Genomic DNA, 26474 nt, shown 5'->3' with positions numbered 1-26474 from the left:
CAGACATGAAGAAATCTTTTATAAATTAGCACCATGTTGTTTAAAGGCCCCAGGTGCAGAAAAAGGTTCTGTTGGAGCTTGCTGAGAAGATTGGTGAACTTTGGGGCAAAAATCTATAGAAAATTCTCCTCCTTTAGTTACAGTGTTTTCAGGAGCACTGTATACATATTGCCCTTTTGACTTCCTGTCATGCATACAAAAAATTAATGCAAAGCGTGGTGTTGGAAGGCAAGTTCACTGAGCACAGTCTAGGGTGAGATGCTTTCCTCCTTCCTCCTGCGTTGACCTGCCTGCTTGTCTATAACCTGATCGATTACAGCAAGGATTCCTTCTCTTTTTGCTTTCTACTATCCAAATCAAAGCAAGCGCACTAGGATACATTGCTTTCTCCTTTCTGATGTAGACCATGAAAGTGCTTTTATCCAGTGCAGTTTCTTACTGAGCAATTACTTTCAAGGAACGGTTAAACGGTATGGGTTTCCTGAGAGGCTAGTTACATATGCAGACATACAGTGCTTAATAAATGATGTTGACATTATTTTGCAATATGGAAACTACTGTCATCCATCATTGCTTTCGGAGTTCACTGCATGCTAGTAGTAATTATGTACATACTTTCTGAATAAAGGTGTATTGATATGGTGTCAAATATGTTCTTTCCTTCCAGAAACATTCTTTTGTTGCACTTCTAACAGATGTCCTGGAAATTGAGGTTAAAGACAAATTTGCCAAGAGTCGTCCGATCATCAAGCGCTTTCTTGGGAAGTTAACCATACCAGTTCAGAGACTATTGGAGAGACATGCAATTGGGTAAATTAATACATTCTTAATGCTAACTTCCGCTGATCAGGGAGACTCCGCATCTAGGATACTGGCGCAGAGCAGCAAATTTCTACTGCATCTGTAGTAAGAAATTTAGTAGGAATTTTAATAGCCTTATTGCCTGACTGGAAGATGTCAGTGTTTCTAACCCTGTTCTGAATGCATGTACGTGTGTGTGTGTACGTGTGTGTTTTCAGCTTAATTTCTTTACACAAAAAATGTTACCCTCACAAAAAATGTTACCTTCTGGCTAGCTAGTAAAGAAGCAAGGCATTATCACAATACTACATGATTGTGTGCAAATTTTTTTGAAGAGTCAGATTTTATTGTCTCACTTATTTTACAGTTCAAGTATTTTTAATTGTCAGTTTAATGATCAGAGATTTAATAGCTGTTCAGCTAATTGGCCAGAACTGCAAGGCTGTGACTCCTTATTTTTCAGAGTGCTGGTGACTCCTTATTTTTCAGAGTGCTGGTGGTACTACACAATTAAAATTGCCTCTTGCTGTGAATAGCACACTGATGGGACTCAAAATTCACCTGTTGTGCTAGTTTAAAAAATTTCTGTTCATTTTTTGATAGCTAACTGTTATGGTATAGAGATGCAAGTCACTTCGAAACTTTTAAGATGTTTTATACTTCATGATGGTTACTGGAGGGGACCGTAGCATAGTGAAGTGAATGATCCAGAGAGGCCTTCATACAACCATATGCACTGAGAAGAGCCTGGGACTTGGTAGTTAGGCACTGTGATACATTGCAGGTGTGAAGCAAATGGCTGGAGGTCTGCAAGAGATGCAGCAGTGTGCGCAAAAATATAATTTTACATTTAAGATAGAGCAGTAATTGTAGAGTATATTATTTTGTTAATATCTTTTTACATACATATGCTATATTTGACAAATTAGAAAAAAATAATTCCTTGAAAGACAGTGGGAGGAACTGAATTATTCACGTGTGTTTTGTATAGGACCTAACTCAAAGTCTTCTAAAGTTAGTGTGTCTCCATTAACTTTAAAAGGCCAGTGGATGAGGCCCATGAGGAACGGTGGTGTGAAATAAAACACGTATGTTCATCCCTGAAAGTTTAAGGGCATGGCAATAACATCACGTTTTTGCACAGAAAGCGGGATATAAATGACCGGCCTCCTTTTTCACAGATATTCCATCAAAGTAACAAGTTGTATAAATGGAGAAAATAAAATTCAATTTCAAAACAGTTTTCAGCTTTAAGTTTCCAAAGTGGTGGTTACCCTGGTAAGTGAAGTAAGAATAAAAGTGTAAGAGTAGCTTAAAATTTTGATGATGTCTTCTAATACAGAACTTATTTAAAAAAAAAAAAAAAGCCTGCCTATTTGTTTTGTAGTGTATCCAAGAGCAGTTCGGGTGTACATACAATTTAACTTTTCTAAGAAATGCTTCGAGTTTCAACAAATTGTGATAAGTTGAGAAAGCAGCTTTTTCTAATAAATTTGCACACTGCAAGACACTCAAAAATAGCACCGTGATACAGGCTGGTTTCAAAACCTAGTTCAGGGTGTTCATTTCCATGTTAAACCCCAAAGTGTTTTTCTGCTCCGGGATTCCTAGTGCTATGAGTTCTGTAAATTGCCCATTTGCTGTGTTCATCAGTTCTTGTTGCTTTTTCAAACTGGTATTCTGGAAGACATTTCCTGTTTTCTTCTCCATACTTCAGTTCTGTATATTTGATATATCAAATCCTTTTAGGAAAGGAAGGGCTGTATAATAAATATGTAGCAAGAATATAGGTAAGTAATCAGTTTGGTTTTGCCATACTGCTGCTAAAACTGACATTAAATGACTCTTGCAGATATTTTTGCCTCTTCACCTGTAATTTATTTGTCCATTTACAGTTTTTTGCATGCTAATCAGTTGTCAGAATTCCTTTTTCCTAGACATTGTAAAGACAGACAACATTTCACCAGAAGTTTTGCGAAGGAAAGGAGTGGTTAATACAGACGTGAAGTAGAAATGTACCAAACATACGACCAACCACTAATTCTCTTTTATTTCGTTTTTGGTCAAGCAAGTAAAACATCTTCACTTTCTTCTTTTTCATTTTGGTGATGTCAAGGACAATTGAAATCCTCTACTGGGTTAACATGTGAACTTGAAAAATTACATGAACAAAGTCCAAGGACTTACAGTACACCATATGCTTAACTTGCCCTTCACTGTATTAACGATCAGTATTAATGAATGAAAAGGTGAAGTCCAGAACCAGCCATTTTTAGGCAGACAGCGCTAAAATTCTGCCCCAGTTTTAGCTGTCAGCATAGCTCACAAGTTTGCATAACAAAATGGCCAAGTGGCTTTAAATTTCATGGAAAATAGGATAAATGAGCATGAGAACCATCTAGTATTAATTCAACTGAATACAGAGCAGACATTTTTCATGTCATGGCTTTCTTTAATCTCAAATGGCCTAGACTAATATAAACCATATGTAAAAACTGTGGAAATCCCAAATGGCAATCTTCTGAGGACACCCCAAGTCTAGTTGAGAATTGTAATTGGAGTACAGAGCAATGAATCTGTGACAGATCCTGGAGACGCTACTATAATTACTGGATGTAATGTGGCCCATAGAGCAACGTGGGGAGGCTGCTTTGCCTTACGTTGTCCACCCAGGACTTTTTTTGCTAAAAGTTAATGTTTGGATGCAAACTGCTGCAGCTTATTTCAGTAATGACCTTGCATTCGTTTTAGTCTGTCACTCATATTGCAGTAGGAGTGCTCCCGGTAAAGGAGAGGTGTTTATACCAGTATAAATCTATTTGCGTAAATAGCAGTAATTTCCTATGGGGGTCTTCAGCAGCCCCCTCCTTGCCCTTCAGCTGTCCCAGCTGTGCTGAGGGGGGCTGGGGCTGTGAATTCTGGCTGTGCCTAATAAGAATGTATAGCCTAGGATCTCATCCGAAGTCTCAAGCTGATGCAAGTGCTTAATCAAGTCTGAGTCCCACTGTATTCAGTAACCCTTAAGAACGTATTTGAAGTTAAATCTGAGCATTAATAGCTTTTCTAAATAGGAATGCAGAAGTGCTTTGTTGAATGAGAACTAAAATGTGAAGAAAACTGTCTGGGAATTTTGTATATAGTAAAAACCACAAGGGGGCAGAAGGTTTTAAAAAATGAAAGGTTTTGTTAATTATAAAACATATTTTGGGTTGGGGAAAAGAGGAGGTTAGGGGAAAGGGGATCCTTTGCAGTTTGATTTCTTTAGGACTTAAGAAGACATTAGGGATGTATAAGTATTGGAGGGGCACAATCTGTACTTGGAAATGATCAAACGTAGTTTGTTAGGTTGTTTTATCTGTTAACTAAAGGTATTTTACACCATCGTTGGTGTTCGTGCTTTTCCATACAAGTCAGAGTATGTGGCTGATTTTAAGATTCTAATAAAAACTACATTCTATCACACTGACTCTTATCTGATGAAAGCCCCTGACACAAAATACTGGAAAAATAAACCCAGCTAAATTGGTTATATCTTTGGTTTTGCAGAGACCAGGTTCTCAGCTATAATCTTGGCAGAAGGCTCCCGGCTGATCACGTAAGTGGATATCTCCAATTCAAAGTGGAAATCACATCTTCTGTTCACGAAGGTGAGAATTTATCAATGATCTGGATCTCCAGATAGTTGTATGGAGAGAGTTTCTATGTATTTCTATTTCTAGGATTTTCTGTGATAATATACTTTCTCATTTGTGTACACGTGCCTCTATTATAGATTTTTCTATTGGGATTCAAAGTTCAGATATGTCACGTACTGCTTTGGAGACAGTAATTCTGAAACACCAACACTTGTTATATTGTTTTCCTATTTTGTTAGATTTTAAATGAATCTGCTTATGATTCTTATTTTGTGGGATAGATTGGGTAGTCAAATTCACTTTTTCTCTTCACTCGGTAACATCTTCACTCTGTAACACCTTTGGCTGAGATAAGCAGTTGCAAGTAAGATTCCACCTGTGCTCTCCTCCCCTGCTAGTGTATATTGTGTCCTGTCCCCCTTTTACAGGACTCTGTCCTGCTTAGAACCAAGAATATCTGTTACTGTTATGAGAATACGTGCTTCCATTAGGCAATTTTATTTCGCCTTTTTCCTGTTCTGAAGGCAACTAGCAGAACATGGCTGGTACAGTTACATGTTTATCACATCATATGTGTCTATTTACATGTTTATGATCTTAGATTCTCCTTCATTAGACTTGGTATAATCTCTTTGGTAGTGAGATATTGCTCTGTCTTTTAATTTGATACAACCATCTTGCCTTTTTTTGTAGCCATGTAGTACTGTATCTCATTATTATTTTTGCTCTGTCACTGTTAAAAAAAAAATGCTTGTCTTCAGTCCTGTTTGTTGCCAGGCATTCTAGTCCACAGACTTCACTGCTAAGTTTTTTGCAGATGTTTACAAATGCTTACATCTGGATTATTCAACTCTGTGTCTGTTTAATTCCCATGTGGGGAGTTACCATCTTCTCTCTCAAATGAGATGGCTTATTTTCATTTCCCTTTTATATGTATTACCATAGCATACCTAATATCTCATGAACTTTACCTAGGTAGATTCTCATTCTTCAAAGTGGAAAAGTCCTATAAATTAACTCAGAATAAATGTTGTGTATATGAGTTGGTATCTGTACACAATTTGTGATTCCTCATGTGATCTCAGATGCTGGTTTACGTGCTGCTAAGGGTGTAATGACAACTGGTGTCAGTGACTGGCTTTGTAAATCCTACTTTTGGACATGAGAGAGATGCTGTAGAAAACTGGTTCTTTGGTTGTGAGGCTGGTTTTACTGACAGTTGGACAAGATGCTTGGCAGTGCTCTGTGTTTTGAAAGCAAAATGGGCGTCCTTTAAAGTCATACTTCACACCCCCTAAATTTTCTATATCCTACAAAACAGTATAGACTTATACAGGGAAAATTCTGTAATTGCTGTTATAGTGCTGTAAATGCCTCTATTGTTTTAATTGTATTTTCTTCCCTTAGTTGTCTGATTGAAATAAGCAAACATCTTGAAAGATGTGTATTTTTATATCACTTCTGTGATCTTCTGTGATGCAGATAAAGTAGAATGAACTTGTCTGTTCCTGCGTTGTGTTTCACATTCAGTCTTTGTGTCTCTGCAGATGCTTCACCAGAAACAGTTGGCACTTTGCTAGGAGTGAACTCTGTAAATGGAGACTTGGGGAGCCCCTCCGATGATGAGGACATGCCAGCAGGACATCACGATACATCCACAGTGTGTTCCAATGGTCCAGTCCTCGAGGAATCTTCTGGAGAAGCAATCCTGAGACACCCTTTAAGGACTAGTACAACTCTGGAAACGGACCAGGATGAGTTGACCTCCGGTGCTTCAAGATCATCACCTACCAGAGGTCGCCAGGACTCATTAAATGACTATCTGGATGCAATAGAACACAATAACCATCCCAGACCTGGGGCGTCTGCTTGTGGTGAGCGTCCACGTGGAGCCTCCCCAAAACTGAGGAGTAGCTTCCCTACTGACACAAGACTTAATGCTATGCTTCACATTGACTCAGATGAAGAGGAGCATGAGCTACATCAAGACCTGGGCTTTCCGTCTTCCTTGGAAGACGATGGTGGTTTAGTAATGTTTAATGGTGCTACAAGAAATGTTGAAAGGAATGGTTTAAGTTACTCATCAGATCAGGTAATGCAAGGGCCTTCAGAGAATGAAAACGTTTCAGCCTCTGAAGCTCCTTTCCCATCAACTGATGACCAGCAAGAGACTCTCCCAGAGCTTCCACCGTCACAGTTAGAAGGAGGTGAAAGCCTGCAAGGTTCTCAAAGTGAAGCGCCAGCAGACCAGGCTGGCAGTGAGTCATGTGCCACTCAGGAGGCAGAGCAGCCTCCTACCAGTGCGGACACAGGAGCTGCTGATGCCGCTGCTGGGAGCAGAAGGGGCGTTAGTGAAACGGAATCCATTGATCAAGGTTCTGAACCTTCCCAGATGTCATCAGAAACTGAGCAGAGTGATCCTGCTCGCACAGAAAGCGTCAGTGAGGCTAGTACCCGGCCAGAAGGGGAGAGTGATGTGGAAGGGGCAGACAGCTCTTGCAACGAAAGCGCAACTGTGCGACGTTCCTCAGTTGAAATGCGGTGTTCTTTTGGAAGTGCCAGGTTTCCTGAGACTCCAGCCTTTTCTTCTCAGGAGGAGGAAGAGGGAGCGAGTGCCACCAATGCGGCTAGAATTGAGCCAGATGCTGAAGCACAAGACTCTGCAAGTACTTCTGGTTCTCTACCTGCGGTACAGTTACCTCAGGGGGAAGTACAGGAGGCTGAGGCAGGTGAATTACAAGACCAAGAGGAAGCAGAAGAAATCTGGCAAAGAAGAAGCAGCCTGCAGGCGGCAGCTGCCGATAGCCAGTCTCAGGATGAAGAAATTGAAGGAGCCCAAGCAGCTTGTGAGGGTGCCACAGCACAGGTTGAAGGAGCTACTGGAGGTAATTACTGCAGGAGGCACTTTCTGAAGTGACCTTTCTGCAGCCAGTAAAAATTATTTAAAAAATTAACATCTGAAAATAAAGATCTTCAATTCTCAATTTCATTATCTTTCAAGATTTTTTTTTGTTCCTTTGAGATTTATTCCCTTCTTCAAGAGACTCTTGGGGTTTTTGATTTAACAAAAAATCAAAACTGAAATATCCAAGACATGTTTATTTTGAAACTGGATATATTTTAATGCTTGAGAGAGTAATGAGAAGGAGGATGAAGAGGAGGAAAGAATTCCACAATATTACCCTGCTTGCTAATCAAAATGGTAATGGGGGGGAAATAAGCCCAAAACTATGAAATGCAAACTAGAATTTATATTTGGGTGTTTTCTTTGGCGTGTTTATAGGGGGAAGAAAATGTACGCATATATTAGCAATAAAACACAAGGGTAATCAAAAGAAAGGGGGGAAAAAAAAAAGAATTGTTTTTTAGTCACACTTCAGGCTGTTTATCTTCCTTTTGCCAGTCCCTTATCTGTGTAGACACATCCTAGCGTAGCTGGAACCATGGGAGGAGAGGAATGCGTTAACTCAAGTTAACACTGAAACTCTTACCAATTGTAAAATTACTTTACAGTTGAGAATTTTGTGTCTCGCTAAAATCACTGAAAGTAGAAATGTGTCCCTAATGGATTGTTTCCAAGCACATTTCACAATGGATTATCCATGCAATTTCTTCAGGGATTGAAGTGGATCTAATCAAGTGGGTGCATTCAAACTGGATTTCTGAATGTGTCTTTTTCATAACATTTCAAAAGTTTTGGGACTGTTAGTCTCTTCATAAACAGCTCTTTGATTTGGAAAGAATAGTTTTGGTATTTATTTCAAATACTGCCAATATGTTCTTCTGCATAATTTTCCAGACATTTGAGACTCTTTATTAGGTTGTCAGGTTGCACTGTGTTTTGCAGATCAGTGTGGCTGCAGCAAGGAAGGTTGCAGGACAGTTTCACCTCCCGCTCTTACAGCAGGTTTCTGTGGTGGCCAGGTCGAGCTTTGTCCTTGTCCCTTGCTGGGATATGGCTCTGGCACACGCTGTAGTTTCTGTGCCCTGGATTCCGTTGGTCACAGGTGGATGCGGCACATCCCAAGAGGTGACATTTTCAGGACCAGGACTGCAGCGCATCCCAGAGAAATCACTTACCCAGAACTGTCGACATAACTTGTTTTGCCCCCCAAAGTAGATGACTATTAGATATATCCTAAAATATCGTAGTCCTGCAGAAGCTTTAGCATGTCTTGTTCACTTTAGAGGCAACTCTAGGGCTTCCCCACATTGACTGAAAAAATAATTTGTGGGCATTTTGATTTCAGGTTCTCAAGCCAATGGCCATCAGCCCTTGAGGTCGCTGCCTTCGGTACGTCAGGATGTTAGCCGGTACCAGAGAGTGGATGAGGCTCTGCCACCAAGTGAGGTTCTTCATACTTTAATTGGGGGATAGACTGCCTGGATCTCATTACTGAGATCTCATTCCATTTCTTCTTTAAATGTGAGAACTGAGAATGAACAGCTGAGAAATTTGAAGTGTGAAGTGATGATGATGATGAAGTCTAGTGCTGTTTTGTAAAGGGTATTGTGCTCAGCCTGATAGCTTCCAGAATGTGTTGTGATAATTATACCTGGTATATACAGACTTGCTAAGTGACATTTGCGGGGAAGTAGGAAGGCACGGTGCTGCCTTTTCAGTATGCAGTGCACATGGGGAGGGAGATGAGGTGATATGCTATATGAGGCACTTGGAGGGAAAGATGTCAAGTACTCTGAAATCTCTGAATACTTCTTCTGTGGTGATGATTTACAAAGAAATATATGACATCTTTAATCTCTGCAGATTACATGAAAGGTGTCTGTGTTTTCCTTGCATTTTTTGAGGCAGTGTGAAGACTTTTTGAATTAAAATAAACCTGGGTATTAAGCAACAGTTAGATGAGCCTAAATTGACAGATTAATTGTAATTTCTCTAATGCATATGAAAAATACGTTGCTCCAAATTGTTGGACCGATTCACTTGCTTAAACTGGGGGCGGTGGAAATCTATTTAGTATTAGATATTTAAAGAAAGGAGAAAGGACCAAAAAAAAGCTACACAGCTAACAGGCAAACATTTGCTTTGAAACAAAAAAGCAAAAAACTTAAATTCAGACTCACTGAAGTCTGTGGCAAAGCTCCATTACTTTAAAGGAGTCAGGAATTCGGATATTTAGTGAAAAATTACTAGATCCTTATTTCACAGTATGGAATGGGACTGCGTGTGCTCTGTAATTGGAGAGGGTAACTGGAAGGAGCCTGATAGCAGAACACAGATACAAAGCCAGGGTGATGAGAAGATTTTGCTCCCTGCTGCTTCTGTTACAATCAGTGCATATAACAAATTAGTCCTGTGTGCAGATCCTAAAGTTAATTAACTTCCATCTCAATAAACCAGTATTATTTTTTACAAAATTGTGCTGGGAGACATATAGTTCAGTTGCATTTTTATCACTTTTCATACTGAAAAAGACAGAACATTGCGGGAAATACTCAGAAATCAGTGTAATAAATGAGAAATGAGATAGCTTTTCTAGTCTCATGGTTTATACATAGATTGCTTTTTGTGTTTCAGAAGCAAACTATACACTGCAATAACTCCTTGGAAAAACTATTGGAATGTTAATGGAAAAGGTTTGGTTGTGTGGTATTCTAACGTTTCTGACATTTGCTGGGATTTTACACAGTCATGCATGGGCATGCATATACACATCGCCCCTTTACAATCAAAGCCCAATACAATCTTTACGTAGAACATTCATTTGCTAATGTGAATAAAATCATAAATGCTAATTGTTGCCTAGATTCAGTTTTTCTCTCCAAAGCTCTGCTTTCGGATATGTAACAGTTTTAATATTTTAATAGTGAAAAATTAGAGAAAACATTTAGAATACGATTTTGAGTTATAAACTGTAATTTCTTTGTAATTTGGGTTGTATTCTATTTGTTGTTTCACCAGAATCTGAAACTAAGAAAGAAAAATAGGTGTATTTCTTTCAGTTGTGTGTAGGTTAAGTTAAAGAACAAAAGAAAGAATTGAAATATTCATCTAATATTTCTGCTTATAACATGCAACATTATGCTCCAACTCCTACATTCCTAGGGAAAAATCAACAAATAATCTTGACCATACAACCTTGATGAATTACAGTTTTGCAATTCAGCAAGCTAAGTTACATATAACACATTTGACTAAAAGTGATTTGACTAATGGAAGATATCCTTGTCCATCATAACACTGACGCAGGTGCTTTACTTTAGAAGCCATTGCCCAGGTGTTTAAACTTGTGTATTTAAAATTGAATGCAGGCAAAAATATTTTCCTTCTGCAAGACCACATTACAGAAATGGTGACTGTGTGTCAGAATTGGACATATAATCACCACAAGAAAACTCTCAACTATTACACAGTGGCTTAGGGTTTAACATTTAAGCAGAAGAATGAATTCACATATTTAAACTGTTTTGTTTTGGGTTTTTTTCCCAATGAACAGTTCTGTCCTTCCCAGAATACTCCCATGTTTTGTTTTGTTTACAAACTCCGGTTAAAAATTTTGAGTCTTTTTATTTCATCAGAAGATACTACTTTTTTGAAATCAGACCTTTGCACAGGAACATCTGTTTCAATCATTTTTTTTCCTTTTCAAAAAATGGAAACGTTTTTCAGAGAATGTTGAAATGTTTCAGTTTGCTTTTTTTGAGATACAAATGAATTTTTTTAATAACTTTCAAATGTGTTATATTTTGAATAGCAAATACAGTGATTACTCCATAAGCTTTGCATTGATGTAATTTTGTTTATTTTTAAACTTGTATTTTAAATTTACAGTATAATACAAAATTTTGAATTTTTTCTCCTGGAATTGAAACTTGTTCCTTAAATGGTTCTCTTTGTTCCTATCCTATTGTGCTGCTTTTTCTTTTCTTCCTCAGAGCTTACTTTCTCCTACATAGCTCTTGTTCACACTGGAAATGCTTTAAACGCTAATAGGCTGTTTTGATTGTGCATCATAACGATAGAAGAGTAATTTGCATTGTGGCCAGCTAAAATACACAGCTGTCGTGCAGAGATGACACAATGAGTTTATCTCAAAATCTGCCTTTCCTCCCTCTTCATGAGTCAGCTCAGGCCCTACAGTGTAATGCAGCGAGCCACTTGGCTGCCTCCAAGAGTTGACAGAAGTCATAGTAAGCATACAGTAGCAAAGCTCGAGGTTTTAAGGCTGTCAGTGTTAAATACTTTACAGTAGAATCTAGTTCTTCTCTGCTGTCAAGACATTTTTATGCCCTCTTTCCTGGCGGAGCAGCGGTCATTTAGGATTGGTTGCTTGCCAGTGGTTTTTTAAAATGTTACTGCAGTGACTGATGTTTCCACCAGACTTGCGATATACAAAGTCTCTTCTAGAAACCTTCTGAGCTCTCAAAGACTGTTTTTGAACTGACATGCTAAATGGCTTGCACGTTTTCTGCAGTTGCTAGTGCCCAAGAATCAGGCACGTCTGTTTCTGAATATAAAATATCTTAATTTTTTTATTATTATTACGTGGCCCCCAGCCACGATCAGTGTCTTGGTATCTTGCTCATTTTATAACCAGTTATTAGGCAGACAGTGTTTCTGACCCAAAAAGCTTATGAACGAAGGCCTAGGTGTTGTGATGCACCTGGTTTCTGCTGAGCACTGAGAAGCCAGATGTGGTTGGGGAAAGGTCCCAGCACCTTCATCTCTTCTCTCCTGGTGTGTCTCCACGGTCTAGACTTCTAACATTGTCTGTACCTTGTGTTGTAAAACCAGTGGACAGCATTATAGTTACCACTTGCACAAGAAGTTGCATTTGCTATGATATTTGCAGAATTGGCAATTCTGGAACATGCATTTAATATAGGAGGGAGTTTGATTGTTAGAATTGTCCATCTTCTCTGGCAGGTCTGCTTACCTTTAACATGGCTACCTGTAAATCCAGGAAGAGTACTGGGATCTGTTTTATTACTGTTACTACTAGCTGGGGAAAAACAATGACGGGTTTCAAGCTTTCAAAGGTTTTTGGTATTTATCCATTGGCCTTTTGCACTTGAAATAACCCTCAGAGATAGGATCTTGTATTACTTCAGTCCAAGAGAATTAGACTAAGTATCTTGATACTTTTTTTTTCCTGGGACAATTACTGATTAGTGGGATATAGAGAAAGGAATAGAAATTATTAGATATGGATTCCACAGAACCTTAACTATAGTGGGGAATTTGATTATGGGATAAAATAGGGAAAAGCCATGTCTCTTAACCCTTCAGTAAGAAAGTTCTGCTGAAGTCATCCTGTAAAAGAGAACTAGAAACTTGGTACAACAGATTCAGTTACAAAAGTGACGGCGCTAAAATAAAGAAATAAATAAACCCCAAGCCCTCCATAGTTCACAATATCTTATTGCTACTTAGACTGGGAGGCTCGAATTGACAGCCATGGACGGATTTTTTATGTGGACCACGTGAACAGGACAACAACATGGCAGCGACCCACAGCCCCCCCAGCCCCACAGATTCTCCAGAGGTCAAATTCCATACAGCAAATGGAACAGCTGAATCGCCGGTAAGAATTACCCTTGTTGTTTGTGAATTGTGTGCTTGCAAAACTGCATTCACCATTGTAAGACTGAGTATGAAGACAGGGTCACAGTTGGTACCGCAACTGGCCATATGTATTTATTTTTATGTGGCTGTCCCTTTTAATTTGCATGTGGGCTTCTAGGGCTTTTGTATTCCACCTGTGCTCATAAGCTATGTGGCTAAAAAAAAAATCTGATAATGGTTTTCAGAAATTCAGAAGGCTATTAATGCAGAAATTAGAGGTCAGTGTATATTAACCTACATGGCATAAAAGACGGGCAAGCTCCCTTGGAGCCAGAATTGGATCATAGTTACTATATACTATATATAAAGTCCAATTTTCTAACCCTAGGTACCAGAGCATCCGAAGAACAATGACTAATGACAGGCCTGAAGAGCATACGAATGCCGTGGATGGAGCTGGAGAGGAAACTGACTTTCACCATTCTAATGCAGGTTAAAAAAAAAAAAAAGATTTTTTTTTTTTCCCCTTTCTAAAGGGAGCACTCATCTCATAGATGATTTAATGAGAGTGACATAAGGCAGAACCTGACTTCTGCCCCTGAAAGTCTGGGTGAAAATTAAACCATTCATTGCTGTCTAGTTTTTAGAAGATTATGGCTCAGCCTGTTCAATACGCTAAAGAGATGAATGTCAGATTCAGAGCATTTTTCTGTCAGTACTTGGCTGGGTTAAAATATTGGCAGGACATTTGCAGTGAAAAAGTATAAAATTCTGTGGTCTGGGTTACAAATATTTTGAATCTGCTACTTCATTTTGAAATGGTAGAATATAGGACTAGAAAGGACTTTGAGTAGTCATTGGTTTCATTTCCGTGCTGAAGACAGATAGGATGAGCTGTACCTAAACCATACTTGGCAAATGCTATCTCATGTATTCTTATAACATGTTCTCCAGTTGATGGACATTCTATAACTTTTTTAGACGGTCTACTCATATTTTTTCTCTTATAACGTATTCTTAAATCTGTTACTTCCTAGTCTTTCCTCGTGGCTTGTGTTTTTAGGTCTCCAATTATTTTGTTGGCCTGCTCAGGATTGTCTTCAGTTGGTCTGCAGCTCCTGAGGAATATCAGAAAATTAAATAAAGCTATGACTCTGCTGTACTGAAGACACTGTGGAAATGTCACGTGTCTTATGTACAACACTCCTTGTATATTCCTGCATAATTATTACTATTTTTCTGATAGTTTGACACTAACCACCAGTGTTCAGTCTTTGATCTGCTAAAATCAGGTCCAGACCCTTGTGTGCAGATCTCTGGCACAGATGTCTGTTTTTCATCTGGTGTTTGTGCAGTTGATTATCCCTACCTGCACACAGGTCTTTGCACTTTTCTAATGTGTCACTATGGTTTTGAATCCTGTCCATCCTGCTGTCCAAGTACTGCAGCATCTCCTAGTTGGAGCAAGTTCTGTCGTCCCTATCCAGTCATGAATAGAAATAATGAATAGGACCAGACCCAGACAGATCTTAGCGAAACATCACTTGGTGTACTCTTTTTGTTTGACATAAATCATAACTGCTCTTCAGTACATTTTTGCAAACTGCTGCATACCCCTCTCCAGGTGGTTTCATCTGTTTCAGGTAACTTTCTTGCCCAACATGATTCTGAGAGTATCATGTAAACAGTATTAAAGGCCTTATTAACATCAAAATATGTGGCCTTTACACCACTCAAGTAGTAGAAAATAACTTCGTTAGTTTGCTATGATTCATTCTTCAGAAATCCTGGTTCTTTGTGTTTCTCCACCTTGCTGTCTTCTCGTTGCTTTAAGTAGCTTGACGATTAGTTCATGTGTCTGAGAATAGAAAATATGTCAACTCATCTATAGTTTCCTTCATCCTTTTTTTTACCTATTCTTAAAAATTGATATAATATTTATCCCTTTTTTTTTCTTTTGAGAACTCTTTCAGAGCTCCGAAATAATCACCAGTGTCCCAGAGACTGCTTCACCTAGTTCCTAAGTGTGTTAAAGTACACTTCATCGAGCCCAAAGGGTTTGAAAATCTCTGATTTGTACCACAGTCTTTAACCTGCTCTTTACCTATTCTAGCCTAAGAAGAAAGTTCTCTTCTTCTCTTGTTTTTATTTCCTCTAGTTGTCTGGTCGGTGTTGACTTCTTGAATGAAGACAGAAGGAAGGATCTTTATTAATGAGCTCTAAGCATCTTTACTAGTTTTTCTTCTTGCTAAGTGGTTCTATCCTTGGTCATCTTCCTACTACTAATTTACTAATGCATTTATAAAGTTAGTTACCCATCCAGTCCCTTGTGTAGTTGTGTGTTACTGTGTGCTTTGGCTTTGTCTCCAGATGCTCTTGATATTCTCTTATAATACTCTTTCCTAAATTAATCTAATACCCAAGCAATGCCACCCTTTCTTGAGTTTCACGTTGTTGTAGAACTTGTGATTTAGCCAAGTGCTCCCTTTATATATATATATTTAATTTTTTTTTACTTCTGCCTTAGCCTTTTCCTTTTCTATCTTTGTGCATGTGCACCTAGACGGTTTGTTGTGCTGTAAACAAATCAGTTTAAAGCAAATTCAGGCTAAACCCTAATCAGCAAGTTCAGCTGAATAAGTTCTTCATAAATCAAATTCATAGGCCTCTAAACTGCAAGAAAAACCTACCTGGTGACACATTCTGGTTTCCAGATTACCCAGACTATGACAGGGGACCTATCTGCAGCATGTCACAGCATCTTCCAGGGTGTGAGGAGTGACTGGTATACACCCAAGTTTTGTACCAATACAGAGTCGACATGCAACTGCGGTGCATGCCTGGAGGACACTCCCAGCCCAAGTATTCAGGCATAGCTTCAGGGGTCTCTATGCTATGCTGCTGGCGCTCCATGGACACGCCTCGTGTGGGAGGGCTTGGGGCCTATTGTTTAAGAAGTGTCTCTAAAAATCTTCTTGTTCATTTACTTTTCCTTTACTTATTACCCTTCCATTTTCTGGTTTCCTCTAATGCTTAGAATGAACATCTTTCTTTCCCCATTCCCCTTTCTCCATAATGTTTACCCATCCATATTTAGAATTTTACTCTGTCTCTGTTCTTTTCCTCCTCTTTTTAAATTTTTTCCTACTTTTCCTTCAGTTCAGAGTCTCATTCACTGCCTGTCTTCTCCTTTTTCTGCCTGTGGGTTATTGTTCTTTTATATCCACGCTAGCTGTGTTCTACATGATTAATGTTCCTTTGATGGGGAAGTGTGCAAGTACTGCAATATGTGAAAGAAAGAAACTGTGAAATGTAGAAGATGGCATGCATTGTAGAGTAAAATCACTGTAGACCCCATCTGAATTTGCAATTTTTCATTTATGTTAAACTATGTATCCAAATGTCCGTTGATTTTCAAAGATAATTGGGGGGGAACAGTTTTAACATCGTAGCAAATGCCACTCATAATATATTTTCAGTTCCTGGTATGTTGAAAAATCAGTGCACTTCTACAGTTGCTAGGAGAAGACCCAAGTGTTTACTGAAAGTTGAAACTTGAAAGGTACTTCCTTGGCAACCTGTTTCTTACTTACATAAGCTGCTTAAATACTGTACCAGGGTTGGGGCTGTGTTAATGACAGTAAGTTATTGTGGTTTGTTTTTTTTTTTTAAAGGAGGGATGAAACATTTTTAACTGTACAATGACTTTTATATCCGTTAGTTAGCATTTAAAAAATAACTTATCTGCTTACGGCTACAGTATAGCAATGTAGGTGCGCCACAGGGACCTTCTTGCGTCTTATACACAGCCACATGTTTGGTAACCCAAATAATTGGACGTGATTTTTTTTTTTTTATGGTTGTTCACCAAAAACAACAAGTAAAAGGTACTAAACTAAAATTGCGATATTTTCAGGAACTTCAGTGCTGTGTTAGAAGAAATTCAGGTACACTTATGTGAAGACTACTTAATAAATCTGAAATAATTGTATACCTAGTGCTTTTCTTGTGCAATTCAAATTGATATAGTTGCTTGCAGTGATGTTTTGGTAATGATTATTACTGGAAGTCTTTGTCATTCACTTTGCTGTTAGATTTTCGAAGAGAGAATGTGCTGCCTCACTCTACCTCCAGATCCAGACTTACTTTATTGCTCCAGTCTCCCCCTGTGAAATTCCTTATCAGCCCAGAGTTCTTTACAGTGCTGCATTCTAACCCTGTGAGTATAGCGTCTACAGCTGAAAGACTTTCATAAAGACGTGCTTATAAATACAGTTGCCTTGCATACAAAGATACTGCTCAGTGTTTGATTCTAAGGTATTGGCAGTATGTAGGGAGGCTGGATAAATTCAAACACTCATCATCATTCCTTGCAATTGGTGGGCTATCAGAGTTGTCCTGATTGGCATCATAGCTTCTACAGTTCTTACTTTTCACTCAATTCTTCATCTTACTTATGATACAAAACTCATTTGTTTACCGAAGCAGTAGCTTTTTTACTGTGCTTTGCAGAGGGTGAAAGACAATTCTGAGAATGAAAATGATGCTTATTTTTTAAGACCACTTTGCTGCTTATGGGATGATTTGTTTCCCAGATTGCCTGCTTTGTATCAAAATATATTAGAGGTCACACTGAACAAAAAAGCATCTTAATATATATTTTCCTTTCCTGTTTGCCTGTTCTTCAGTGCTACTTCTTATATAGTGTTTTTTTCAAAGTTTCTTTTCCTTTGTGTAATGGGATGTATAGTGTAAAGAGAAGTAATGGAATGAATAATTTGTTGTCTGCAAGCACACTTGTTAATTATTGTTTCTTAAATTACTGGTCAGTGTTAGTTTGGTTTTGATATATATGTATGCTTGTCTGTATCTGAATAATTCTGCTTAGCTTGCATAGCTTTATCTTGAATATATGAAACAGGATGGAGGTAGATAAGACCTCTGGCCAGGGAGTTGAGGTGTAGGGGCACAGAGTGATTTAGGTAGCAGCACAGTGCAATTGGAGGGCCTATGTCTTGGCTTCTAATGCCAAGAGAAAGACCTCATTTCTGGTTGGCTGGGTTTTTTTGGAGGGAAGGGTGTTTACTGTTTATTTTCCCCTTTTATTTAAAGTTTTCGCTATTCCTCAGTGCTCTCCTTTTACTCTCTTACTTTAATTTTATTACATAAATAACACACGGACATGCAATGATAGGGTATTTTTGAAAAAATCAGTAGGTGGAAACAATATTTATGTAGATTTGTGATAAGTTCTACAAGCTTATGTATCTCTGTCCTGCAGAAAAACTTACCAGCTTTATTGCTGTATTCTATGGCTGCATTTGACTCATTATTCCAGAAATTAGAGACTATCTATGAAATCTCTACTTTAAAGCAATTTTAATGTTACAGGATTCTTCACAGTTCAGGGACAAGTGTGATAAATGGAATCTGTAATATATTTCACACTGCTGAAGTGAGTCAATTATAAAGTTTTGTGTATATTAAGCAAAATAAGAAACACCAAACGCTTATCCCAAAACCTCAGAAAGAGGACCATCTTTTTTCCATACTGTTGTGGCTTAGTTGGAGATAATTTTGAAGGTTTTATAGATGATTAGATCATTTATTTACAGTGGAAATGTTGTCTTTTGTAGTAAGAAGAAATTTTATCCTTTAAAAGTATTTCCTTTTGTTATTTATTTTTCAGAGTGCCTACCGCATGTTTACAAATAACACGTGTTTGAAGCACATGATCACCAAAGTCCGGCGGGACACCCACCATTTTGAGCGCTACCAGCACAATCGTGATTTGGTGGGCTTCCTCAACATGTTTGCTAACAAACAGCTGGAGCTGCCGAGAGGTTGGGAAATGAAACATGACCATCAGGGCAAGGTAACTGTAATGAACAAGCGGCTCTGCTGAGTGCTTGATCTTGGATGTTGCGATGCCAGGACTGGGTTGGTTGCTCTTAACAAGAGCATAAGTGCACGTAGTTCTCCAAATGTAAAAGGTGCGCATCCTTTTCTCCTGCTTTTACCAAAAGAATATTGGAATTTCTCATCTGTATTAGCTATTTATTAGCTATTTAGTATTAGATACAAATGTATCTCATTTGTATTAGCTTTTTTCTTGTTGAACTGTCAAGCTTTTCCTTAGGCCTTTTTATTTTATTTCCCTCCTTCAACCTCAAAGTCTTGAGTGGAATTCGTTAGCGTGCATTATTTATGCTTTTTTCTTTAATAGCGAACCATTTTCCTAGGTGAGTCCTCTACCCAAATGCTAAGTAGTGTTCATCGGTTTCTGAGATAAAATGGATGGACTTAAGACTGGGATAGCTCTGGGGATGACCACTCTATAGGTTAACAGGAAATAAATTGTGTGTAGTAAGTTTCATTAATAGGGATCTTGAATAGTTGCAAGTCTTACTGCTTTTCAGAACAGGTATCACTTTGCAATTTCTAAAAAAAAAATTTAAAATCAAAGAACAGACACATTTTTATAGTAGTAATGTAATTTTAATGTAACTTTAAACTAGTGTATCCTTACTATCTAGCATATTATTTTCTTTGCGGAAGATAGGATGGTTAAAAATAGACTGTGATTAGCATGTGAGGAAGTGATAAGGCTATCAGTTTGTGTGAGAAGTCCTAATTAGGACTATAGGCATATTAAGCTTCTCAGTTCTACGTTTATCAGTCTTGGTACGGTTAGCTGTGAGTGTCCATATAAATAACGATCTTGATGCTTGAAAAGATTACAGGCAGATTCTAAACTGAAGGGTAGAAAAAGTGCTTGAAGGTTGTTTTCTTCTTGGATTTATTAACTCTGGAAAGCACTGTGTTTTTTCATTAAAAACACAATTACGAATGTGCAATTATACGAACTTTGTTCTTTGCCTCCCTTGCTCTCTTCAGTTTTAAGTCATTCTTTTTCTGTTCCGTTCTTCAGCAGCCAGTTTTCTCCTGAAGAATACAGCAATTTTCAATTGACTTTGATAGGCACTCCATAGAAAGAATTAGACCTTTGGATTTCTGGTGTGGTATTTGGTAACAGTGATGCTACCACAACATTAATCCACAAGAAGCAGCACTGAATAAATCCCCACTGGGATTTCTTCACTGTGAATTAGGCTCAGTATTGTTCATTTTCATTATGTTGAATTGCCTTTGTCACAAGTAGCACTTGAGGCCAGTAGAAAAGCCTGTTCAGCACTCGAGAGAGATGATGGCCAGTACATGGTGAGACCAGGGCTTAATGAGACCAAACCAAAACTGGACCTGCATTTATTAAAGCATAAAGCTAAAGAGAAGCAAGTAGAAATTAGCCATGCCACAATATACAATTGTATTTCCTTTCCCTGGCTACTCTTTCCTCCTGAGACGAGGTTTTCCTTCATTTTTTCCAAGTAGTAGTAGCAATAGCCTCTAGTAAGAGGCTTGGTGCTCCTGCTCACAAGGCACAGTGATCGTTCTGACCCTTATGCAGTGCTGAGTAGTACAGTTTTTACTCCCCAATGTCAGGGCGGTCCTGGTTGCTTGTCCTCTTTGCAGGCTGTCTTCCAAGGTCAGCTGGGGACTGCCTACCTCTGAACTCCCTTCAAAGCTGCACAGCAAAGCCCAGTTGCCCACTCCTCTTTGACTCTTCTGTGTATCCCCTACAGAAGATAAAATCCGTTTGGCATGCAGTTCTCCCTAAAAGGTCTGGCGTAACTGGAATGTAGTTTCTGATTGGCATTACAGATGAACCTTCATCAGTCACTGACCACAGGGAGGCAGAAGACCATTGGAAAAGGAGGTAGCATCATGTAGGCTAGATAGGTCCCTGAGCTGAACTCAGTCTGATAACTTTGAAATTCTGCATTGCTGCATACATGTGCATATGCATATGTATACACGGATAAGCACCCCAGTGCATTTGTGCACTATGTGTAAGCACATGTTCATTTTTTAAAGCCAGATGCAAATGTATATACTTTTTAATTAGATCTCTGCAAGATGTGCAAGTACATAATAAGTTATTGTAGGCCATTTTTTTTTTCTTTCAACAATGAAAGAATCCATTGTAATTTATTACTAATGTCTTCAATAGGAAGAAAAGGTATTTTAGCAAGCTTCATAGACTGCAACTGGAAAGATAACTTGGGCAACTATCCATGTTTAATGGGCTAAATGTAGTTTTGGCACTACCCATCTTATGTAAGTCTCTTCAAGCATCATAGATTTATGGATTATAGCTAGACAGGAGTTATGAGAAGAATTTTTTTGAAAGGAGGCTGTGAGCCACACTGTATTTTGAGCTGTGTGCCAATGTCCAGATTAGCCCAAAGCCCTGAAGCTCCAATGATTATCTTCACCAAAGCTTCAAAGTAGTAATTTATGCTTTATTTTAAAGTAGGCTGCTACTAGTTGGCCTGCAAGCATTCATATTTAATAAGACATGATTGTCTTTAACTTAATGTTTAAACTGAGTTGTTTATTTAAATGTAATGCTAAAGAATACTACATGCAATATTAGATTGCTGCATTAACTCGAAGAACTGTGTAGTGCAACTCTAGGTCATACTTTCTCCTGTATTGAATCAGTACCATTTTTTCCTAAGTGATTTTACAGTATAATATTGAATTAATGAAATCAACCTTTATTTTGATGAAAGTGCTTCACGTCTTATAAATACACATAGACCAGACTAGATAAAATAGATACAGGGACATTAAAAAAAAAAACCAGCTATACCAACCACTTGCTAATAAGTAAAATAAACCTATCAATCAGGAGCAAAATTGTCAGAAAGCCTGGATATGTTCCAGCAGCCTCTTCCAGTCATTTTCCAGGCTCAAAACTGAAACTTCAGAATAGCTTTCTGGTTTCATATTGTCTAATCTGTATACTTGCGCTGCAGGTGACATCATTATTTGTCAAGGTGAACAAGTCCTGCATCATGCTCAAATGTTGCAATTAAAATTGCATTTATTGAATACCCTTTATAGTTTTCGAAGTGTGGAACAGTCAGTTTCACTTGTGTATCTGTAACTATGTCAGATGATCAAAACAGAGTTCTTCCTTATTGTTCAGATAATGCGATTCCTTGCTTGTAGGCACAGGTTACAGGTACAGGCGATCACTGTTAGGGCTGTAGGAGGCTTGCTGCCCTCTTCTGGAGTGTTTCTAAGGTTTTGCAACTTCGGGGTCCCTCCATATGCTTCTCCTTCCTTGGGAAATGGAAGTATGAACATTTTCTCCCACCACAGTCCATAATGGTATTTAGTTGCTGTATAGAATGACACACTGGTTTGTCTACCTACCTTCATAGCATTTTGAAATTTGCAATTTTGAAAATTGCATTTTCTCTGGTCTGGCTGTACCAAGCAGCCTGAAACAATGATGTCATGAATACTATAAGCTGGCAGTGCTGCCAAAAGAGCCAGTTCTGCTCTCCCCTCATCCCTGGTGGGCTGACTGGGGTTACAGGAACCAGCAGGGAGAGGGACAAAAAGAGAGTAGTTTTAGCCTGGACCAGCTCCCCAGCTGGCTTCACTGTGTGGCTACACAAACATGTGTGCCAGCACAAGGCAGGAAGGGTGTGCAAGGGATGAAACAAGTGGTCAGGATGGGGGAAGATGAGAATGTTTCTTTTGCTGACACCGCAGGACTGAATTGTTTATGAAACTGTGGTCGGAGTACCTCACTGGTATCCAAACACAGAAATGGCTCCCGCAGTCCCCGACCACCTCTCTGCTGGTCCAGATTCTTCGATTCCTCAAACCAGATGTCACTTTCTTGTAACTCTCCTGCTCAAAACCAGGATCATTTTTTGCCACTTCCATGTGTTTCCAGCATTGTGACTGAAAAAAACCAGTGTGTTGAAATAGAACAGTGCTGGTTTCCAAGTGCAACACTAACACTGTAAAAAGTTTAAATTTCAGGGCTTAGAAACTGTTTTGGTTCAAATTGGGCAGAATTGTAGGAGGTTTTCATTTTCCAGGATACATGCTCCTGTGACCTTGCTTTCAGCAAATGGCTGACTGGCCAATATGTGGTAGTTCTCACTGGTTGCCTGGTTTAAATGTTTTTGTTGCCATCATCTTTGTGTCCCTGATTGACCTTTCTTTTCTTTTTTTTTTTTTTAATTTTTTTAAAGGTTAGCAAACTTAGAATAGTTGTATCAGGAGGATGGCAGAAATGCCATTGGCCTGTAATCATAGTTCGTCACAGGATGCAATCATACACTTGACATATATACACCCAATTGTGTTCATAATTATATGGTAAATAGTTCACGAAAGGGAATGGTTTGCCACTTAATGACATCTTTTTGTCATTAAGATGCTTATAAGGAAATGAAAGGGAGAATACACCAGGATTACTTCTATTAAACATTTAAGTCTTCTCTTCTTGACAATCATAATAAAGCTTCCTACTTCTGATGCTTGTCAGATGAGAATTTCAAAGGGCTTTATAGACATGAATGAAGTAAGGCATTGAAGAAGTCATCCCTTCAGTGAGATAGAAAACTGTTATCCCTCTTCTGCCGAAGGGAAATGTAAGCCACAGTAATGTGAGGAAGATTTTCCAAAGCCTCACATCAGTGAATGAAACCTAGATCCTGAATAGACATTAACCTTGGACATATTAAAAAAAACTATTGGCTATAAATTCTTTCTCCTTCTCTAGGCTTTCTTTGTTGACCACAATTCCCGCACTACCACGTTCATTGACCCACGGCTTCCCTTGCAGAGTAGCAGGCCCACTAGTGCATTAGTCCATCGGCAGCACTTAACTAGACAACGCAGCCACAGTGCTGGTGAGGTAAGTTGGATCTGCCCCTTCTCTTCAGGAACCACCAGGTTTTTAGGATCATCCTCTTTCACATCGCTCCGTTCATAATTTCATGTTGTGGGGAGCATGATTCTTCTGTAAGCGTATGGTACTCATCCGTAAATATTTATTATTTTATTTGCTAGCCATTGTTGCTTTTGAGATGTATGAATTCAGAGGAAGAATACCAGACGTGAGCTTCTCTTGCTTTTAATTTGCAGTAACCCCATTTAACCTCAGGAGAGCATCTGATTACAGATTACCAGTATCTGTATCCTGTCTTTCACTGTCAAAATATGTATTGCTGTCTTCCATGGTGTCTTTCAAGTATGCTGATATAACTCTGCAAATAAGGGGGGGGGGGGGGGGGGGCTTGAAAAAAGGGGGGGGGGAGTGGGAAGTGCATGTGTATATATACATCTAGATGTGCAACTTCCCAAATAAGAATAAAAAAATCTTACCATATATAGGCTTATCAGACTGTTATATGCATTTGCATATATATTTCATCTCTACTTTCTAAACAGAAATGCATGGAAAACAATTTTGTTGATATGTCACCGTGGACCATTTTCACCGGCAGTCTCCATATTGTTGTAACTTCTTTTTACTTGTGAGCAAGTGTATGTACAATGACTTAGACTTCAGTTGTACTTTATTTAACCACCATACTGTTGGCTGTGAGTTGTCTTTTCAGAGGAGGGCTATTCCATGCCAGGAATTAAAGATAATACAATTTAGAATGGCAGGAGAAATGCTCTGGTTTATCCTTTTTATAGCTCAGTCTTGTGGCAGATGAAGTTCTGCCGGAGGTCTTTTTCAGAGCAGGCATGAATCTTCTCTGCCACTTCTCTAACAGGGCTTCCGCTGAGCTGCAGCAAGTGAGTGCTGTACCATATACCACTGGCTGCATAGCTCGTCATATCCTGTGTGAACATGGTTTAGTCACCCACGATACTTTCCACCCCCCACCCCCAATGTAAGGTATATTTTACAAATGGTTTTAAATAGCATTTTCTGTCAATTTGGTGATGTGACGTAGGCAATGATATCTTACAGCAGGCAAGGAAGCTAGAAGTGTCTTCCTATAGCTATTTAGATCATCGGTAGGGTAAAGCAAGTATTTCTGTTGTGATTGATTTATAACAGAGCAGAAATATTTTTTTTCTTAACTTTATGCACTGAAAAATATGCACTGAAATTATCTTTCTTTAAGCAGTGTGCAGAAGCTCTGCACTTAAAACAGAGAGATTCATGTCAGCCGTGCTGCTGAAGTTGTCAATACTGCAACATAAGTGTAGTTTATCCTACAGGAAGTCATCATATATATTGCATATACACAGTGCTGATTACCTGTCAAAATTTCCCACTCCCTTTAGATACATGAAACTCCTTAAACCATGTTTCTACATGTACTTTAGAAGTATTTCCTTGATATTGTTACAATTGTAACTTGAATTGAATAGAAGTATAATTCCAGGTAGGAATCTGCAACATAGCAATTCAATATAGTATTCCCATTCTGGGATATAATGATGTAATGATGTTCATTTACATGCATATGTATGAATCTGAGCACCACTTTTTCTTTTGTGGTTATGACTGAAGTATTGCATATTTGCTGCTGTTTTTCCTACTTTTAAACCATTGCATCAAGGAACTATACATTATTGCAAAAGATGAATACTTAATGAAAGAAATTCTCAGAATACTTTCTTTGGATTTTCCTTGCCACGAACTTTGATGTTTTGAAGCCACTTGGCCCAGTTTTTACGGGGAGATGCTTTAAAGCAAACATTACTAGTGTAAGGAATGCTTCTTCAGCTAAAGCTGAACTGCAGTGTGAAGCTGGAGCTAATAATAATGGCATTCCTTTACCAGCACTGCCTACAGGAAATAATTTTTCATTTTTCTTGGAGAGTATTATCAGAGAGCACACAGATCTTGGGAGATATCTCAGGACTTTTGCTTCTTTGTGATTTCAGAGACTGGATTTAAAAACACCCTTTATAATTTTTTGATCTTTTGCAGTTAGGTGTTTTAGAGATCTTTGAAGCTTGGAAGTGTAGTTCAAATGCTAACCATTACATGTATGCATAGGAACTGAGAAGTAAACATAAAGGTCCAGCAGGATGAAAAAGAGGTTGAACGAAATGTTTTATATAGATAAAATACAAAATACTGACACTGTAGAAATGACTGAAGCCTCAGCACACAGAAAATTTCAGAAGTTGCCCTGACATCACAAATGCTACCAGGAAGAACTTTATATTGTGGTTCTACCCTAAAAAATGTTCATATGCAACATTTTTTACTCCCAGAAGGTGAACACAAAAAAATCAGAACAGTTTTACTGAATGATTGTAGAAGACATTTTTACCAGTTTTGGACTCGTTTGCCTTGCCTGAATGTGAACTCGCTTCCTTATCCTCCTGCTTCAGCCACAAACTTGTTTCCAGTTCAAATTTAGGGAAATTCCATTCATGCACAGAGGTAAAAGAGGTGCTAATGAAGGAGCAGAATTCGATATGGATAAAGACGTCCATGAAGTACAAAATACCCTCTGAAAGAATCCCAGTTTGAATTTTTTAGTCCCTTTTCAGAATGGGACTATTATTTAAAAATTGCAATAAACTTTCAGTCAGTTTTGATTCTTCATATTAATAAGCACAGTATACTAAATAATGTTTTACTAATAACTGTCATACAACAC

At 38.5% G+C, this 26474-nt stretch overlaps 1 protein-coding gene across 1 annotated transcript in view; it reads left to right on the top strand.

Annotated features, from left to right (window-relative positions):
- The window catches only part of HECW2 (HECT, C2 and WW domain containing E3 ubiquitin protein ligase 2), a 119441-nt gene that overhangs the window by 57822 nt on the left and 35145 nt on the right, over positions 1 to 26474 (top strand). Inside the window, exons 6-14 of the mRNA XM_009331466.1 lie at positions 668 to 810; positions 4348 to 4448; positions 5984 to 7321; positions 8687 to 8782; positions 12832 to 12982; positions 13352 to 13455; positions 17058 to 17182; positions 18653 to 18838; positions 23618 to 23752. Of these exons, the coding sequence (XP_009329741.1) occupies positions 668 to 810; positions 4348 to 4448; positions 5984 to 7321; positions 8687 to 8782; positions 12832 to 12982; positions 13352 to 13455; positions 17058 to 17182; positions 18653 to 18838; positions 23618 to 23752 (2379 nt within the window). The remainder of the gene's footprint in view (positions 1 to 667; positions 811 to 4347; positions 4449 to 5983; positions 7322 to 8686; positions 8783 to 12831; positions 12983 to 13351; positions 13456 to 17057; positions 17183 to 18652; positions 18839 to 23617; positions 23753 to 26474) is intronic.

Source organism: Pygoscelis adeliae, unplaced genomic scaffold (assembly GCF_000699105.1).
Source record: "Pygoscelis adeliae isolate BGI_AS28 unplaced genomic scaffold, ASM69910v1 Scaffold160, whole genome shotgun sequence".
Classification (NCBI taxonomy): domain Eukaryota; kingdom Metazoa; phylum Chordata; class Aves; order Sphenisciformes; family Spheniscidae; genus Pygoscelis; species Pygoscelis adeliae.
Note: the sequence above shows the minus strand (reverse complement) of the source record. Positions and strands in the feature narration are given on the sequence as shown.